Source organism: Halichoerus grypus, chromosome 8 (assembly GCF_964656455.1).
Source record: "Halichoerus grypus chromosome 8, mHalGry1.hap1.1, whole genome shotgun sequence".
NCBI classification, from domain to species: Eukaryota; Metazoa; Chordata; class Mammalia; order Carnivora; family Phocidae; genus Halichoerus; species Halichoerus grypus.
Genome location: NC_135719.1, coordinates 61,640,751 through 61,661,778, shown reverse-complemented (window position 1 = coordinate 61,661,778; position 21,028 = coordinate 61,640,751). Strand labels below are relative to the sequence as shown.

At 40.7% G+C, this 21,028-nt stretch overlaps 1 protein-coding gene across 8 annotated transcripts in view; it reads right to left on the bottom strand.

Annotated features, from left to right (window-relative positions):
• Window positions 1-21,028, bottom strand: part of CYP19A1 (cytochrome P450 family 19 subfamily A member 1) — a 130,224-nt gene that overhangs the window by 12,777 nt on the left and 96,419 nt on the right. For 7 of the 8 annotated variants that reach the window (XM_036116607.2, XM_078079339.1, XM_036116604.2 and 4 more), the window contains exons 3-5: window positions 16,284-16,434; window positions 6,633-6,787; window positions 1,030-1,206 (exon numbers count right to left, since the gene is read on the bottom strand). In XM_036116607.2, the coding sequence (XP_035972500.1) occupies window positions 1,030-1,206; window positions 6,633-6,787; window positions 16,284-16,434 (483 nt within the window). Of the gene's footprint in view, window positions 1-1,029; window positions 1,207-6,632; window positions 6,788-15,846; window positions 15,915-16,283; window positions 16,435-21,028 lie in introns of those variants that run through there. The other variant, XM_078079340.1, reaches the window with a different exon arrangement.

Here is a 21,028-nt window from a genome sequence, read left to right as displayed (position 1 = left end):
GCCTTTCCTGACAACCCTCTCTGGGATAGCCACCCACTCCCCCTCCTTCTTCACTTCCTATCCCCTTGCCCTGCTTCGTTTATTCTTCAGGGCACTTAGTATTGCCTGATGTGTTATTAGATATTTACTTGTTTGCTGTTTATATTGCCACTGGGATGTGACCTCCTTGAAGGCAAGGACTTTATCTGTCTTGTTCACTGCTCAATCCCCAGAACCTAGAACAGTGCCTAGCATAAAATAGGCAATTAGCAAATATTTTTTGAATGAATGCATGAGTCAATGAACATGCTAGAATTCAGGGAAAATTACATTAAGCTGGATAATAGCAGCATGGAATTAACCCAACTGATTGTTTATTTTTTGATGGTGATAGAGTTGCATGTATATGTTTTAATATTTGTTTCTGTAGTATAGTGACAGGAGTAGCTTTTTGAGTGGGACATTCTTGCCAGAGTTGTTATAATGCTAAGTGACAAACTATACGTAAAGCAACTTTTTTATAGTAGATTCTAAATTAATGGTAGCTATTTTCATCATTTCCAGCAGCACCAGCACCAGCACCATTATCATTGTATAGACAGAGTCCAAGTTTTCATGCTTAGTAGCTTTGAGGGAGGAGGGTACATGTATATTTATGTACATATGTATGTATGTATATCTGTGTGTGTGCGTGTGTGTGTGTGTGTATGTGCCCACAAGAATGGTTGGAATTGGTTAAATTTATCAGTTTGATTGATAGTAGGGTGTATTCATGGCCAAATGAACTGATCACATTTGTCAAGTTTTGACTGTGGGTAGAATCATATTTCCCAGAGCAATGAGGAGAGATACAAAAGAGGAGATGGCCCCTACTTACAGAAACTTCTGTCTTGTAAATGAACAAGGCAGACACACTAGAAAAAAAATCATAAGAATACTTAGAGATGTTTGAACAAGAGCAATGTACAAAAACAGCATTATCTTTCCTTGAGTCTCTTATCCCCTTCATCCCCTTGTTCAATAAAGGGCAGAATGTCAATTCTCAAGTACCGTCCAAGGGGATCCCCAGGAAGAGAATGTTAGAGGTGTCCAGCATGATGCGCCGCATGAGGGTCAACACGTCGATGTAACCCAATTCGTTGCTGACCTCCTCCAACCTGTCCAGATGTGTGATGATGGATCCAACACAAATTGTCACCATGCGCACAAGGCCGGGGCCAGACAAAGCTGAGGGTAACACATCAGAGAGTGAGTCGCATGAACTCAGGGGCACACACAATCAGGTTATTTTGGCCTTTTCTGTTTGGAGTTTAACTATACATGATTTTTTATTCAGTAACTTGGCAGAAATTTTCATGTTCTTTTTTATACTTTTCTGCACTCTCCTAATTTTCTACAAACATGCATCACCTTTATGGGTAAAAGTGAATGAATGAATGAATAAAAATCTTATTTTAAACAAAATATTCAAAATTAAACTCTTCTTCATGTTACAGAAAATCATTTGTGAGACTGCAAATGAAACATTTAGTACTTGCGGTCATGAATCACACATCAGTGGTTTTCCATATTTACTGTATATATATTTCTCTAAAGAAGGTTTGGATTTGGCCAGGGAGATACTTATGTTTCAACAGGTGGCAGGGTATTGCTATCGAACTACTCAAACTGGACCTTAACTATTTGATCTAAAGTGCTTCCTGTTTAATTGTGATTTATGTGGTTCAAAATGCTAGTCTTACAAATTATCAAAAGGGTTCTTGATTTTGGTTTCTCCTCAAACTACTTCTAGATTTGTTTTACTCAACCAAGGTCATGACAATTAAGCAATTTTTTTGTTTGCATACTAGTCTTCCCCACTGGTTGGGAATTCTTGAAGGGCAGTGACAACCTCCTATTAGCACTGTCCTTCAAGTCCACAGTACATGGTGGCCTTCAAATCATATTTGTCAAATAGAGGAATGAACAAATGAAAGGATGGGTGAATAAATGAGTAAAGACAGGTAGAGTGAATTGGCTCTGCTCTAGATCATCTGGGCAGCTAGTGGTTCGTGGTGGTAGGTGATCTATCTAGAGAGTTTAACTCTTAAAGCCCTACTTTCTCTCTTTGTTCTATTTTTTTTTTTAAGCTTTCTTTAAGAGTTATCTCTCCTATTTATGTATTTTATTATTCAGACTTACTGTTAAAGTCAGTTCTTGAAATGCAATGAAAAATCTTGGGGAAATTTGTAGCCATAATTCTTTCTTAAAAAAAAAAAACAAATATCAGTTGCACAACAGAAGCCCCTGAAGGCAGACTTTGCAAATAAGAAAGGAAGCCTGGTGAGCAGTTCTAGATTCTTAAGATTTCTACTTATATGTAAAAAGGAAGGTTGCATTGGTAGCATACTTTCTGACTGTAGGAAATACCTGGCCGATATGAAAGGCCAGGCTGTTGTTTCCTGGGGGACTATCACATTCACAGGTGGGACGCATGATTCCTTAATGACTCAGCACTTTGTGTGGAAGGGTTGGCTTCGAATATCACTGGTGGTTTCCTCCCAGACCGATGTATGACTTGCCTCTATCGTCCTAGAGCTGGAAGCCACGTTTCAAATGTATAAGCAAAATGTAATATCATTGCTTATAGGCAGTGGCATGATGTGGATATAATTTTAATTTTTAAAATGTGTGAAGAAGTACTGAATCTTATCCAGGTTTAAAAAAGTGAGCAAGTAATCAGCATAATTCCTTCACTATGGACAACTCTCTTGGCAGTTTCAGGAAACAGAGGCTATTTCTTGACCCTCCACCTTCATCTCTCCAGGATGGGCCATTTGCCTAGGCTGCACTTCACTATTTCTCCATAGATACACCCAGGCAATCAATGCCTTCATTAATGTTACTACTTTAGATACCAAAACATACCCCCAAATTTCTACTATATCAGGAAAACTAATGAGAAACATAACTCTAAAAGGAAATTCAAGAAATGCTTGGGGGGCGCCTAGATGGCTCAATCAGTTAAGCGTCTGCCTTCAGCTCAGGTCATGATCTCAGGGTCCTGGGATCGAGTTCCACATCGGGCTCCCTGTTCAGCGGGGAGTCTGCTTCTCCCTCTGCCTCCGCCTCTCACTCATGTTCTCTCTCTCTCAAATAAATAAAATCTTAAAAAAAAGAGAAATGCTTGTAACTCATTGATTACTAAAAATGTCAGAGACAACAGGGAACTTTTAATAAGCAATTAGACTTCTATTATTTTTTTTAGACCTCTATTTTGGCATTTAATCTGAGTAGTTTTGTAATGTTTTTATTAGAAAATCTGATCTTCTATATATATAGGGCTTATCTTTAAAAAAGATTTTTTTTAATTGATTCCAAGTGCCATAGATTCTACTCTTTTTAAAAAAAAAAAAAATTTATTTATTTATTTTAGAGAGAGGGAGTGAGGGGTAGCAGAGAGGGACAGAGGGAGAGAGAAAGAGAATCTTAAGCAGACTCCATGCTGAGTGCTGAGCCTGACTCAGGGCTCGATATAATGACCTGAGATCATGACCCTGAGATCACCACCTGAGCCAAAACCAAGAGTCAGACACTTAACTGACTGCACCACCCCCGTGCCCCAGATTCTACTCTTTTAACATCTCTTACACTGATGACTTCCCTTCCATCCACCCTGTATCACTGCAGTAGCTCCTAATTGTTCTCACTGCTCACAGTCGTGCCTTCTGTCAATGAATCATTCATTCTGCTACGAGAGGAATTTTTCTAAAACTCAAATATGTTCATGTCATTCTGCTTAATATCTTGAATGATTTACTGTAGCTTTTGAGATAAACTCAATTCAGTGCCTTCCCCTTGGCCTCATGCCTACATGTATCCATGCCAGGCATGAGGGCCTACTTACAGTTAGTTCCCTGGACATACAGTGCTGATCTACCCTTCTCTGTCTTGGAGTATCTTGTTCTTTCCTTCTGTGGAATGCATCCTTGTCAAACTTTCTTAATGTAGGTAGCTTTTACCTTCTTTCCAAACTTATTGTAAGCATCCACTCCTCAGAAAGCCTCTCATGACCCCTGAGGATACTTTAGATGGCCCATTTTTTCTGTGCCCTATAACACTCTGCACACACCTCTAGCATAACACATCACCTAGGATGATATTTGGTGATGTATTGATCTGCCACTCTGCCCCTCCCCCTATTATAAATTCCTTGAGGGCAGGGACCATGTCTTGACTATCATTGTATTTTAGGTACCTAGTTCAATGATAAGAACACAGTAGTTTGTTAAACAAATGGATGAGTTTAGAAAATTCTATTAATCTAAAAAATTTAAAAATTCTATTAATTTTTGCATGGCAAGGTAGAGGATGTTGGTATGTGAGAGTTAACTGCTCCTAAATACTAGTTCACATGTTCCTAATGTGCCTGGGCCAAACCGCAAAGTAAAAAAAAACTTACATTTCAAATCTTGTCATTTGCAACAACATGGATGAACCTAGAGGGTATTATGCTAAGTGAAATAAGTCATACAGAAAAAGACAAATACCACATGACTTCACTTATATGTGGAATCTAAAGAACAAAACAAATGAACAAACAAATGAAAAGGAATAGACTCAAATGCAAAGAACAAACTGGTGGTTGCTAGAAGGGAAAGGGTGGGGGGATGGGTGAAATAGGTGAAGGTGATTAAGAGGTACAAACTTCCAGTTATAAAATAAATAAGTCATGGGGATATAATTTACAGCATAGGAAATATATTCAATAATATTGTCACATTTTTGTATTGTGACAGATGGTGACTACACTTATTGTGGGGACCATTTCATAACATGTATAATTGTTGAATCACTAAGTTGTACACCTAAAACTAATATAATACTGTATGTCAACTATACTTCAACAAAAACAAACAAAAAACCACATTTCTGTAGGATCTTACAGCATTATTTCATTTATTCTTCATAATAACCCTAGAATTAATGTTCTATTGTCTTTATCACCTTTTGTGGAGAAGGAAACTGAAGCTCAGAGAGGAGTGACTTGTCCAAGGTCATATAGCTAGTAAAGTGGCAGAACTAGGACTTGAAGCCAAAACCTATAATCCTGAGGTCTATACTCTTTTCATTAAACCAGTCTGCAGTTTTCTAAGGCATGAGAGAGGATTGATCTGCCCCAACATGAGTGGTAGGCAGAATAATAGCCCCCTAAACCTGTCCAGGTCCTAGTCCCTGGAACCTATTAATATGTTACTTTACATGGAAAAAAGGACTTGACACATATGATTCAAGTTAAGGACCTTGAGATGGGGAGATTACTGTGGATTATCTGGGTGGCCCCAACCTAATTACATGAGTCCTCAAAAACAAAGAACCTTTCCCAGTTGACGTCAGAGTCAGAAATTGATGTGATGACAGAAGGATGGTCTGAGAGATGTGATAGAAAAAGGACTTGACCCACTGTTGCTAGCTTTGAAGGCAGAGGAAGGGGCTATAGGCCAAGGGATGCAGGTGGCCTCTGAGGCTGGAAAAGACAAAGAAACTGATTCTCCTCTGGAGCCTCCAGAAACACAGCCCAGCCAACACCTTGATGTTAGCCCACTGAGACCCACATCAAATTTTTGACCTACAGAACTATAAGATAATCGATGTATTGTTTTAAGTCACTAAGTTTGTGGCAATTTGTTACAGCAGCAATAGGAGTCAAATACAGTGGAGTCTACAATAGAGTTGTATGAATCTTGGTAATGGGCAACTCTGTAGAGAGAATCAGTGCTCAGCTGGGACAGACATAGCTTCTCAGTAGCCACATGGGAGGCATCCAGGTTCACTACAGAGGCTGGCTTAGAGGGAAGAATATTGCACTGTCAGACCTAAGATCCATCTAGCCCCAGATTCTATCACTGACAGTGTTTCCAGGACATGATTATCTTCTTTGATGTTGATGTCAAAGACTGGTCATGTATATTCCTCAACTGCTTCATTTCCAACAAAATACAGTAAAGGGGGAAATCACTAGTCAAGGAGCCTTGGGATCAGATCTTTGCTCATTATTATTTGTTATGTTGTCTGAGCAAAAATCACAACCTCTCTAGAACTGCATTTCCCCAACTATAAAATTCAGAGACTGGATGAGATGATATATATAGTCCTTCCTAGTTCTAAAATCTCTAATTTTATTTGCAAATTGCTTTCTGTTAAAACATCTGTGATGTCAGTAAATGATTCAGTAAACACATTGTTTGGCTATGTTTGAATCAAACATGTGACTGACACACTAAATTCTTAATTGAAATGATCCTAAGTACAGAGCTCTATCTCTTCTTCACGTCCATGGAATTGCTTTGTGCATCAACAGGAAGAACAGAGTTTGTGGTGATTAAAAATGTAAGCACTGGCGTTGTCTTCTGGGCCACCATTTACTAATTTGGGGACCTTGGGTAAGTTACTTAACCTATTTACTTAAGCTTCAGTTTTCTTATGTGTAAAATATAAGTGACAAGAATATTTACCACATGGGGTTGCTGTGGGATTAAAATATCAAGTACTTAGAACAGTGCCTACCATATCTTATTATTTCAAAATAAGTGAAGCAGCAGAATTTAAATTCCAGAAAAGGTGGAGGGCGCATTTATTGACAAAAGAACAGAATGTCACCAGCACCTGATTACCTTTTGTAAAGAAAGGTCGAATGGCTTTCCAGAGGGTTGGATTATTGTTAAATATGATGCCGTTTTCATGCATGCCGATGCACTGCAGTCCAAGTTTGCTGCCAAATCGGGAGCTATAGTGACTGTGCTTCATTATGTGGAACATACTTGAGGACCTGCAGAGATAGCAAACTTTGGTGTTAATTTTTAAGGATCAGGAGAACTCATGGTGATGATTTTGACTACCAGGTGGCTCTCTTAGCAAATGCATGTTGATCTAAATGCAAGGCATTTGAGGGGTGCCAGTCGGTTAAGCATCCAACTCTTGGTTTTGGCTCAGGTCATGATCTTGAGGTCCTGAGATTAAGCCCCACAGTGGGCTCCATGCTCAGTGGGGAGTCTGCTGGAGATTCTCTCTCCCTCTCCCTCTCCCTCTGCCCCTCCCCCCACTCACACTCTCTCTCCCTCTCTCTAAAAATAAATAAATAAATCTTTTAAAAAAATAAATGCAAGGTATTCTAGTATTTATATTGAGTAAGTGTTTGTTAGCATAAGAACATCCCTCTCCAGTTGAAATATTCCTACCTACTGACTCCCTGCTTGAGCATCACAAAAGATAGAACACACACACACACACACACACACCCCATTCCTTATTTCCCTTTTTTTTTTTTTCTAACTCCATGTCACCAAAATACTACCCACTACTGGGACCAGAGCTGCAAGGCTTTGAGGAGCTGAGCCCTCCACACCACCAGAGGGTCCCGAAAGCCTCCAGCCCCACTCCAGACGGTGCCACCCCCTGCTGGAGTGAGTCTCAGAATCCTGAGTTCCTGGAATTGCCGAAGTCTTCTTCCATTTAGAACCAACAGTTCTGCCTCAGACCACCTATCCTCAGAATCTCTCATCAGGCGTGGCCCCTCCAGTGGGTATCATTCTGGGCTTGAAGGACATCTCCTGGGCACTACTGGCTCTGGCCTTAGCTGGCTGGGCTGGGCCTGGAAGGCTCTCTGTGGTGGTGACAGCAGCTATCTTGAGACTCTGCATTCCATCCTGACTCATCAGGGTCTCCAGGGTCACAGAGTTCTCTCAGGATATAGTAAGCATAAGCAGATTTACTTCTCTCCATATATATTTTTAGCAACTTCAAAAAATTTCCACTCAAGTATATCCAAATGGATCACCATTTTTCTTGGAGATAGAAAAAGGGAGCAGGGTTTGGGAATTAAAAAGAGGGGCAGAGTGGTTAGTAGAGGAGGCGTAGAGGTTTTCGGCATGCAACCATGGGAGTGTGAAGAAAGGGGAGACAGGGTAAACTGTCAGGAGTCTGACTTTTGGCTATGTTAACAGTGCCAGAGCCAGGCTGTGTATAAATGTTGCCTACCTATGTATGCTCTGAGGGGATTGTAGGCAGACCTCAAGTGACATAACCCTTGACCTTGGGGCTGAGAACTAAACTACTCAGGTCTGCCAGGTAAGTTAAAATAGATCCCCCAAAGCTTTTTTTCACCTGAGGATTATAAATTACTCCATATCTCTGAGATCAGAGTGGAGTTCAGAGGCAGAGATCATAAAATTAGAAAGGAACTAAATATTTGAGCAGAGGAATAGGAAGAAAATAGGCACATTATTGCAAGAAAGCAAAATATATTTATAAACATCTCTCTGATACTGCAAAGGAGGGAGAACCTGGGCATTTTTCTGGTGTGGGAGGGGTAGAGGGAAAAAAAAAAGTAACAGAATGGTGCCTTAAATGTGCAAATTCAAAATACATAAAATATCCGTGTTACATTTTAGATACTGTTGTTATTTTTTTTATTTTGGTGAACTTAATATTTATACAAGTTTTCACATGTTCATTTTGACTTTGGTTCTTCCTCTCCACTTCTCCACTGAAATTTTGTTTCTTGGCTGCAAATTCTCCTACTATAGGGCGTTTCTGAACACATAACCCTTAGAGATAGGGAGTGGCCATTATATAGAATGGCCACTCACATATATAGGTATATGCACCTGGTTCTTACACTGGGCTGGAGGGGCCATCTTACCACTTGCTCTTCCCTCTTAAAGTTGATACTTGGTTCCTAAAAGGATGACTTTGCCTTAATGAGATTGTTCAGTTAACAATCGAGTTAACAACCAAGCCAATCTTGGCTGCAAATTCTCCTACTATGGGGCGTTTCTGAACACATAACCCTTAGAGATGGGGAGTGGCCATTATATAGAATGGCCACTCACATATATAGGTATATGCACCTGGTTCTTACATTGGGCTGGAGGGGCCATCTTACCACTTGCTCTTCCCTCTTAAAGTTGATACTTGGTTCCTAAAAGGATGACGTTGCCTTAATGAGGTTGTTCAGTTAATGCCTGTGAAAACACATTCCCAAAGAAGATATTGGGCCAAAGGAGCTGTGCTCTGGCTGAGTAGATTAGGCTGCGGGCTAAGTATTAGCCAAACCCTCACATTTATGATGGTTCCATAGTCCCATTTAAATTTTAAAAGAAAGACCCTGAAATAATGGCAGTGTCAAGAAATGAAAGCAGTATTATTATATGAATAAATTATGTACTAGATAATTTCTTTCAGGAAAAAAATATCTTATTTTCAAATCGAAACACTCTCTATTAAGTCAGATATTCTCTTGAATTGATTCCAGATGATGTTCATCAAATGATCGCTGAGTTTTGGACAAGTTTTTTTCTCTTCCCAGCAACAAAAATAAAACAAAAATCCAGATGCTTCTGTTTGTATTCCAGAGAATTAATTTGACTGACAAACAGATGAAATTTTGCCCTGTATAGAAAAATCATGCTATGAGAGGACTGAAAAGCTTATTAATAGATTTCAGGACTTTAGCTTCTCTTACCTTCCCCTACCTTAGTCTATAATGACAGCAGAAAGTAAATAATTTGTACATTCTTTATTCACAAATTCATATCTAAAAATTTTAAGTGCTCAGAGGTAAAACAGAACACTATTTTTTTCTGTTCTGACCCCTAGAGCTTTTATATACTGCATTTAACCACATTAGCCTGTCCATTTAATTTGAAGAATTACTAATCAATTTTAAAAAGAGAACAAGAGACCCCAGACTTTAACCCAACTAAATGTGTATTAGTTAATAAAGAGCTAACTTCAAACATAAATGTGTTCTTTAGGGGGCGCCAACATCTCAGTGATTTTTGAGTCGGAGGCTCGGACTTGGCAACAGACAAAGATGGAAGTGATACACCTTGCAGGAGAAGAGTGACCAGCTGCAGGTGAGCAATTTAAAACCAAGTCTTTGATCAAAAAGAGGCTGGCTTTATCTAACCAGAGTAAATCGAGAAAGTGAAGAAAAGAAAGTTGGTGAAGAACTAGGGACTCCAGCCCAGAGCTCTCAGGGCATTCAGCAAAACAGTAGAGACCTTGCTCCAGCCTTGGGGGCCAGCCTGTAATACCAGTTAAGGGAGATGTTATACTGACTGGGAGAGTAAAGATTTCTTACCACTCAAGAGAGACCAAGGGAGTCCCCAAGCTCAGAAAAGATAGTGGGTAGTGTAAATTGTATGGTAACTGGGGCCATTCTTTTTCTTCCTTCCTTCCTTCCTTCCTTCCTTCCTTCCTTCCTTCCTTCCTTCCTTCCTTTCTCTTTCTTTCTTTCTTTCTTTCTTCCTTTCTCTTCCTTCCTTCCTTCCTTCCTTCCTTCCTTCCTTCCTTCCTTCCTTCCTTCCTTTCTCTTTCTTTCTTTCTTTCTTTCTTCCTTTCTCTTCCTTCCTTCCTTCCTTCCTTCCTTCCTTCCTTCCTTCCTTCCTTCCTTATTTGAGTATAGCTGACACAGTGTTACATTAGTTTCAGGAATACAACATGGTCATTCAACCAGTTTATACATTATGCTGTGCTCACCACAAGTGTAGCTGCTATCTCTCACTATACAGGGCTATTACAGTACCATTGACTGTATTCCCTATCCTGTACCTTTCATCCTTGTGACTTACTCACTTCGTAACTGGAAGCCTGTATCCCCCATTACCCTTCATTATTCTTCTTTAAACATGACTGAAGTCAAAAGACATTGCCAAAGATGGCAAACCTATTGTCTATTCAAAATGAAAAGTAGCCAGAGTAAGTTCTTAAGTAGTGAGGAGGAAGCCACCTTCAGTTCTGAATTTAAAGGACTCACACAGGGGCACCTGGCTGGCTCAGTTGGTGGAGCATAGGACTCTTGATCTTGGGGTTGTGACGTTGAGACCCATGTCAGGTGTGGAGGTTACTTAAAAATAAAATCTTCAAAAGAATAAAAAATTTAAAAAATACAATCTTCAAAAAAGAACAAAAGGACTAACATATGTGGCTGGGTTCAAGAGTGGTAAGTACTAGAAATATGGAGGAGAAACTAATGGAATAATTGGTACCAAACATTTAAAAGTACTTGCCTGTGTAGACCTATTTTGTGCCTGAGACTTATGGTCCATCGATTCCATTGCCTTTCCCCTGTCCTTTGTCCCTCTAATAGCCTCACTTACCCAGCTTAAATACTGGAGTCACTGCAAGAGAAAAACGATCTTTATAACAGAGAGATCTGCCTGTAACTACCCTACCCAATGGTCACATTTAACATCCCTTATAGAGGGACAACTTTTCCTTGTCTCTTGATGTGATGCAATATGAAGTGCCCAATACTACCAGGGAAGTATCATTACAAAAGTGTTTAACCTGAATGAAACTGAGCTTTAAGACATAATTTTCAGTTTATAAGGAATACAGGGAATGGAGTAATATGTTAAGTAACACCATAATGTAATGAGAGAAATTCGGAAATATGGAACATCCTATAAGACAATTGACCTGGTCTCTTCCAAAGATCAATGTCATGTGGGGCAGGGAATGGGAGGACTGCTCTTTCAACTTTCCTGTTCATTTGAACATTTTCTTAATAGAAAGTTGGAAAAAAAAACATTTTATTGTTAATCATTAAGATCACTCTCTTCCCATGCATTCTCAACTCCCTTGACTCTCTCCTTACTTTGTCATAGTTGCGTGGTAAAACCTCACCCCTGGCTAAATCCAACTTTTAGCTTTCTCTGTGCTTGCCCCTGGCAGCTGAATGTGGCTGGGAAAAAAAAACCACACATGCACATGTTCACACACACACACGCACAGACACACACAGACACACACACACACACACACACACACAGGTCCCAGTTAAATTCAAGGGGGTCCTTAGTGCAGCTGGCCATTCTACAGTTCCCCAAGTCCGTTCACTCTCACTGTTCTAGATGACTATTATATCCTGCCTTCTCTCTCCTCAAATATTCTACTTCCTCAGTCTCAGCTAAGGACTTTATTTCCTATTTTACTGAGGAAAAAGAACTAGAATCTCTGCAAGCTCCAAGTATTAGGATATGTGCTCATATATTCAAACTTCCCAAACTTACTGTGGATGAACTTCCATGTCCCTATTTCAAGACCAGCTCCACTTGTCACTTGGACCCCCTTTACATACATCTCACCTAGCACACCCCTTTCTCTTCCATCAACAATTTTGCTCTGTAATCCATCATTGCCATCTCAACACACATGTTGTAATTTCTCCCATCTTAACAGAGACTCCTTGGACCATACATCCCTTTCTATTTCGTTGTTCCATTTCTCTGCTGCCTTTATGACAAACTTCTTGGAACAGTTGTCTACACCTGCTGCCTACAATTCTTTCCCCTCATTCTATACTATAATCAGACTTTTGCCCTCACCACTCCATTGAAACTGCTCTTTTCAAGGTCACCCATGACCTCCCTGTTGCTAAATGCAACACTTAAATCTCCCGTTCACCAGGCACTCTCTGGCATGGTTGACAATTCCATCCTCCCTGATATGCACTCATCACCTGGCTTTCAGACCACCACACTCTTCTGGTTTTCCCTTCTTTGGCTATCCTTCTCTAGTTTCTGACTATAGTGGTGAGGGGGGGTGGTCTAAAGACTCAGACCATACTTCACAACATCCCACTCAGCTGTCTACTGGGCATGTCAAGTCAAAATACCCCAAATGGAATCCTGATTTTTCCCCATCCCAAACTTGCTCCACTTATCTGAGGTAATGATCCCTTCATTTTTCTAGGTACTTAAGGCAAAAACTATGCTATCACCTTGATTCTTACACCCAACATCCAATCTCCTAGCATCTTACTGGCTTTGCCCTCAAAATATGCCTAGAATTTCACCTCTCATCACCTCTACCACACTCATGTGGACCAGCCATCATCTCTTGCCTAACTGCCCTCTGGGCATTCATCCTTGTTCTTTGTTTCTTGCACCTGTTCTCAAAGAATGTAGGTAGAATGGGAGTAGAATGTGGGTACAGAAGCCAGTAATGTGCTGAAACATGAATGAGTCAGATATGTCACTCTTCTCAAACTCTTCAAAGGCTTCCCATCTCATGCAGGGTAAAATTCAGAGTTGTTACAATAGCCAACAAGGCTCAACATGATTGGGTATCCTAATACCTCTCTAATGTCATTTCCACTATTCTTCCCGTAGCCACACTGATATCCTTGGTGTTCCTTGAACCTTTCAGATGGGCTCCCACCTCAGTGCCTTTGCACTTGCTCTTCCTTTTGTCCAGAATGCTTTTCCTCTACATCTCTGCCTGACTCACTCCTTCACTTCCTTTAGGTCTTTATTCAAATGCTATCTTCTCAATGAGGCCTGCCTCGACTGCCTATTTATAGTTGTACTTCCATCCCTGCAACTGGCCCTCCCCACTTTAGTTTCCTATATAGCTCATATCTACCTGATGATAGTGTGAGCAACCATCTTGGTTTGCTTGGGAATGTCCCAGTTTTAGCATTAAAAGTCCCACATCCTGGGAAACCCCCTAGTCCCAGGCATACCAAGACAGCTGGTCACTCTACTCCTATACTATATGTTTTACTCATCTTTTGTTGGTATATTAACAATACAACAATACATTTCTCCATGAGGATAGGGATATTTAGCTGATTTGCTCATGATACCCAGTGTCCATAGGTAAGTCCTCAATAAATGTTTATTTAATGGATGAATGGGGAGCCAATAATGATTATATGTTAGGATCATCCAGTGCTTAGTATATGTAGTAAATTCTCAACAAATGTATGTTGAAAGAATACATGAATGCATTCGCTATAAATGTACACATGATTAAAACAGATATACAAATATAATCCTAATTAGTATGTTAATTACTAACAGGTTTGCAAAAATAACCCTAATTAGCATGTTAATTGCTAACTCCCCTTAATGGATGTTACCCATATTCTTTTTCTTTTTTTTTTTTTTTTGTATTCATTACAAAAACTAATATATACACACAACATGCACAACATCTGTAGACCCTCATTAATTTAGAGCTCACCTGCCTGGGAAACTGTGCCTACTTTATCTACCGATAATGAGATAAACTTTTCCCCAAAACTCTGAGCTGCTCAGGCAACATCCTGGCTGCACTGACTCCCCCCATGAAGTTCTGCAGCCCCCACCACTTCGGGACTATGCTGGTAGGAAAAGTTGGGTCATAATCTCTACTCAGCTGATCTCAAACTTTTCAAAAGAAAAAAACCTGGCAAACTATTCAACTAAAAATAAAAAGCTTTCCGAGGGGGTATTTTCAAGAGGCACGGGTAGTTCTGGAAGGGACCTGAAGAGCAGGCAATGGAAGGAGATGGGGACAAACATGTCCTATTCCCCGCAGGGAGCTCAGCCCTTAACAACAAAATTGAGCGGCTCAGAGGCAATTAAGGAGAACATAAAGACTCCAACCAGTGAAAAGCCTGTGAGGACAGGATGAGGAGAGAACTGGGAGAGCTGGGGGAAGGGTGGGTTGGGTTGTGGGCTCATCTCAAGCATGAATCAGCACATGATTTGGTCAGGATCACTAAGGTCACTTTCTTAATGAAGACAGCAGAGCCGTCAGATGCTACCCTGCACTGTCACAAGGATCCTACTTTAGGAATGGCTTTGGGCTTCCAGGATTGGATCTGGTGATCCAAGTATGTAGTATCTAAGAGCGATTTCTGTTCTTGTCCTCTGGTCCTTTGTCACATTCTTCACTCCAGTTCTTGTCTTATACTACCACCACTTGAGCTAGACTGCAGGGTAAGATGATCAGACAAAAGCACTCCAACCCTGCTTAGCTGCTCCCCTGACCCCAAGACAAGGCCCCCTGGTGCCAGAAGCTGCTCACCTGTTCTTCTGTCTCAGGCTCTGCAGCACATTGGCATTACTTGGGGAGCTCTACAGACACCTGATGCCCAGGTTCCACCCCCAGAGATTCTGAAAGTTGGGGTGTGGCCTGGGCATTGGGGTTTTTAAAAGCTCCCTGGGTGACTTTAATGTGGAGCCAGGGTGAGAACCACCGCTTTAGGTCCTGAGCTGTAGACGGATATCCTTTTAGAAAAATACCCTGCGGGTCACTTCACCTATCTGCGATGAGGGCTAGAAGGCAACTCACTATGCTGGTGGATGAAAGAGCAGTGGCAAACGTCTCAAGCCCCCAAGCCCTCATGTCATCAGTCCCAGGACATTTTGAGATTGTAGACCATTGCCAAAGAGAGTAAAATATTGATGTTTAAAATGAGTACTTATCAAATTCACCTAAATTTGGCTGACCAAAGTAGCTTAAGAGAAGTAAAATCCAAGGGCAATTATTGGTCCCCCACTCCCTTCTGTCAGTTATTTGGTTCAAAGAATTGGCCTTTGAGATTATCATGGTATTTTATGAAATGATGTATGTAATCTTGGCTTGAAAGAAATCAATGTAGTTTCCAGAAATACTTCACTTACTTCTGGGCAATAGTCTGCATCTGGACAAAAAAATTCTAACATATCAGTAAAACCCTAGTTGGTCTTGGTTTGTGGGTAAAGTCCTGTCAGGGAATATAAAAACTCATTAATGAGACAGTGTTGGCATATAACATTGTTAAATATCCAGTAAAGACAGCTGAAAGTCTAGTGAAATGTGTTCTCTTTGAAATTCTCCATTTTCTATGATCAATAAATAAGAAAACTAGTATTTCACAAAGCTAGTTCTCTACATTCGATGCCTATTTGATTAACCCTGGATGAATTCAATCTGCTAAACTTATCCAGAAAATACGACAAATCTTTTTTTTTAAATAGGCAATGTATTTAAGATCACTCAGCTGAGACAGCAGCCCACAGTCATAAATAGAACAGGAGCATATGAATAGCATCTTTTTCTACCATTTACCCTTCTGGAGGCGCTCCGGAGCCTGCCATTAGAAGCCCATTAGCAAACTGGTGCAGATTCCTTTCTCTCTGGTGTTTCGTTTTGTTTTAACTGCTTGCTTATAGAGATAAGACCAAAATCTTAGGAAAGCAGAAAAGATAATGCCCCTCCCTAAAATATGTTTTGTCAAACCCAGATCCTTTAGATTCTAAGTTTCCATTCACTGCTCAGAGAAATTTCAAATAGTTTCCCAGCTTTCCAGAGTTCTTTATCTATGTACCCTGGGTTTAGGCAAAACCCAATGATTCCGCTTGTCTATAGGTTAGATTTTTACCTGGGAAGTAAAAACACAGCCTTAGCAACAAAAGCATCAAGATATCAAAATAAGTGTGTTACTTAATAGGAAAAAAACACAGCCTTGGTTTTGAAAACCTGTCTCTGATTATTAATAGACTCACTTGCTAATAATGAGTGTTTCCTCTCCACATATCCAAACTCGCACGAATTCTCCGTACATCTTGTTGTAGTAGTTGCAGGCACTGCCGATGCCCATCCACAGGAACCTGCAGTGGGAAACGAGGGGCCCAATCCCCATGCAATAGCCAGGACCTAGGAGAGTTATCAGACCACAGTCAGCATTTTAGCAAACACCGAAAAAGAGCAACTGTTTTATGTTATCGCTGCTTGTGTTCTTTGATATCTAAAAGGTCTTGGATACCTTCTGATGTATATCTGTCAATCTCTAAAAAAAACAAACAAGCTTAACATGAAAAAACTAGTTCTGGGTGGGGTGGGAGGGATGGGGTGACTGGGTGATGGACACTGGGGAGGGTATGTGCTCTGGTAAGCGCTGTGAATTGTGCAAGACTGTTGAATCTCAGATCTGTACCTCTGAAACAAATAATGCAATATATGTTAAGAAAAAAAAAGAAGAAGAAGAATGTAGCAGGAGGGGAAGAATGAAGGGGGGGAAATCGGAGGGGGAGAAGAACCATGAGAGACGATGGACTCTGAAAAACAAACTGAGGGTTCTAGAGGGGAGGGGGGTGGGAGGATGGGTTAGCCTGGTGATGGGTATTGAGGAGGGCACGTTCTGCATGGAGCACTGGGTGTTATGCACAAACAATGAATCATGGAACACTATATCTAAAACTAATGCTGTAATGTATGGGGATTAACATAACAATAAAAAATTAAAAAAAAAAACAAAAAACAGTAGTTCAGTGTCCATACCACACTAGTTCTATTTGGTCTCAAACCTTTCAGTCTGAATGAGCCAGGGTAGGTGTCTGCTCTTTTCTTGCCACGTTAAACAGTGTCAGTGAGTTTTCAATACAAGCATGGAAACCAGGACATGTGACAAGCTGACCGATCTGTTTGGCTGCCTAGTTTTGTCTGAAAACTTTTGGTTTGAATGCCCCAGCTGATGGAATGGGCAGGTTAAAATTAGGTTGTAGTTTTGGTGTAATCTTTTTAACTGAGAGACACGGTCTACGAAGATAATGTTCAAACAAAGAATATCCTTTTTTTTTTTCCTTCAAAAAGGACTCAGTTTAAGAGAAGAATCCTAAGCTTAGTCTCATTAGGCAAAACATACAGCTAAGCATTGAGGAATTAGGCAATGAGTCCAGTCAGTGTCTGGACTAGAATTTGGGTCCAGCAATGTGGTTTTACTCAAGAGCAGTGACCGCTCATGTCCTTGCTTACATAAAGAACGGAGGAATTTTCTGTTGCTTAGAACAGAGAACAAACTTGGTAGCTTGATTATACTGGTGGCTGTAAAAAGTTAGACAAAAACTTCTTGGAATGGTTTTAGGAGTTTTCCTGTGAAGTAGTAGCTTTTCTACATCAAATCTTTCTCCTTTCATTCCATTCCAGTAGTAAAATAGGAAGCCAACATGCACGACTGTTTGAGACAGTGTTCTCACTCCAGGGGCAAGCACTGTGTAAATAAATCTAGATAATCTAAGCTTTTGCTTAAACCATCTAAATTGGATGTTAAATCCCAAATTCGTCAAATAAGATTTAGTCCTTTGAAATAGCTGGATTAATGGGAATAAGACTGTCAGGTTTTTTTCCTTAAAGTGAAGGTCGTTTGGGATGCCTGGGTGGCTCAGTTGTTAAGCGTCTGCCTTCAGCACAGGTCATGATCCCAGGGTCCTGGGATTGAGTTCACCATGGGCTTCTTGCTCCGCGGGGAGCCTGCTTCTTCCTCTGCCTGCCACTCCCCCTGCTTGTGCTCACTCTCTCTCTCTCTCTCTGACAAATAAATAAATAAAATATTTAAAGTGAAGGTCTTTGGTAATATCTATAGAACCAAAACATTTTCAAAGGGTTCTTCTTAATCTTCTGATTGTTCCGATAACACTGTATTGTAAGTAGATGACTGACTTTATACCTAATAATTTCATTAAGTTCTTTAAAAGATTAAAACAAGCAAATTTGAATATGTATTTCCTTAAAAGGTCATCAGATATACAGATCTCTAATCAATTAAAATGTGCATAATAACAAACTACTTTGCTGGGTATTTACAGTTTGAAACATTGTAGATGCCTAATAAGTGTTTCCTGGTGAATTTTTTAAATTAATTAGATATGTGTGTGTAATATAAAGGATCAAGTTTTAAATATCATCCACATTTAGAGTATTTCAGGTTGTATTTACATTTTGATAAAATGGAAAAATATCATTGTATCATGTACGTTTAGTCCATGGGAGGTCAGACTCCGGCTATTTGGGAATAGACTCATTCAACAAACGTTTACTTACTTAATATGCTAGGCCCATGAGGAACAAAGACATGCAAATGAAAGGCTGCACTCTTCATTTTTTATCTAATAGTTTGGTGCCATGTAGAAAGTCTTAATATTAAGGAACCACCATTCAAGTTTAAAATATGACAGTGCAGATCTCTATCCACTGAAAAAGGGAGATGGTGATGAAATTTGCTCAGGTTGAAAACCTGAGTGTTCTGACCAGAAGAGAATCCAAGTCTTGGGTCCCTAGTGATCAATCATGTGTCAGCCTAATTCATCCAACAAACACTTACTGAGACCCTACTAGGTTTAGACACTAGCTACGAGTCAGAGACTGGAGATGGAGTGATAAGCATAAATAGGTTCCCAATCAGAGTCCTGGGCAGGAGAGGAGAGTATGGGGGAGGAGAAAGTACAATATTGAATTATTGTAACACAATGTGATCCTTTCATTTACATGTATACCTTACACCTTCCAGCTGAGAAAAGAACGTCCTAGGAGGGGAGAAACTTTGGTAGGATATTCGAGAAATATTCTGGTTGCATCCACATTAAGCTGCTCTCTGCCTCTCAGATTTGGGAATGCTGATTTAGGCCTACAGCGATTGCGGGCACCTCTTTCACACCCTAAGAGGAGCGATAAATACTACACTGCATTTTTGTACAGAAACAGCCTCCCAGAAGCCAACAGCTGGGACCTCTCACCCACTGTCCTCATCAAGAAGCTGTTGCATTCCATGCTAGGTGTACACCCTAGAGAAACCTGTGAACGGGAAGGCTCATAGCAGCACTGTTCACAATAGTCCCAAACTAGAGACACCCAAAGGTCCACCAACAGTAGCATCAGTAATTAAACCACGAGATGTTTGTGCTACTGCATACCATATGAGCTATAGCCGCATGTCACTCCATGGATGAAGCTTGCAAGCACAATATTGAGCAAAAGAAGCAATATAGAAGTAATGTAGGACTCGATGGCTAAAACATTTAAAACCAGGCAAAATTAATCTGTATTGCTCAGGGATATGAAATTAGGTGGCAAAACTATAAAAACAAGGGAGTGATTATCACAAATTAGAAGAATGTTTACCTCTGGAGGTGAGAGGGGGTATGATTGAAAAGACACAAGAGAAGTTTCTGGGATCCTGCTAACATCCTGTTTCGTGTCCTGTACTGTGATGACATATTTATTTGTGCACTTTTCTGTGAAGTCGTTTTTTAGTGGGAGAAAGGGGAATGTGTTGCCATGTCCTTTTCCCATTAACTCCCTCTGGGGACATGGCGCCCAGGGCAGAGAGAGGCTCTGGGGGAGGGAATCCATGTGCAAAGCTGGGGATGGCTCAAGAGATTTAGCTCTGAGTCCCAGTTTCATCACTTACTAGCTATGCACCATCGATCCTCTTTAATCTCAGTTTCTTCATCTGCAAAATAGGCATAAACACACCTACCTCATCAGAGTGCTATGAGGATCACAAGAGAGAAAGAATGTGAAACTGCTTTGTAAATTGTAACTAACTTAAGGGCTTTTAAATCATTGCAACTTCTTAACTCCCCTTGACACTCCCTGACCCTGAGCTTCCCGCAAACCTGTAAAACCAAGAATCCAGAGAACCAGTGATTCGAGGAAACTGGCAAAAGGAGTTCAGGAAGAACCACCCCAACAAAGCCAATTTTCTCACCTTTCCTTCCCCAGCCGGGCACCATGGGACCTTAGTCTGTGCCACGAGAGGATTCTGACCAGAGCTCACATTTTCAAAGGGAAAGCATGGAACTAGAAGCTCCCTGGCTAGCAAAATGATCACCAACCTGGGATTTAGGAATTCCTGATTGTTCCCCTCCCCTGCCTTTCCTTTCAAGCTGAAATGCCGACAAGCCATTTCCTTTCTCTGGGCTTTAACCCTCACCTGTAAAATGAAGGGTTTGAACTCCATGGTTTCTTATATTTGTCATAAGGGTTTGCTTGGGTAAGGCAGTTCACCTCTCTGGGGCTCAGTTTCCCCTTCCGTCAAGTGAAGGGGTTGGGCTCATATCTATGGCTCTCAATCCTGACTGCTAATGAAAAATCACCTGGGAAGATTTTTTTATTTTGTTTTTTTTAGTTGGGGGGAGCGGTGCAGAGGGAGAGGGAGAGAGAGAATCCTAAGCAGGCTCCAAGCCTAGCACACTGGGCGGGCTCAATCTCACGTCACTGAGGTCATGAGCTGAGCCAAAATCAAGAGTCAGATGCTGAACCAACTGAACCACCCAGGTGCCCCAGAATTTTTTTTTTTTTAATATCAACATGCGGGCCCTGCTCCAGACATAGCTGAGAACCATAGAACTATTAGTGTATGGCAGCATGATGTCCCCAGCACAGGATTGGGGGACAGAGTGAGCTGTCACCTAGGCTCCTGATCCAAAGCTTCAGGGATGCCAGTTCTTGTGCTTGCCCCCCATAGGCTGAC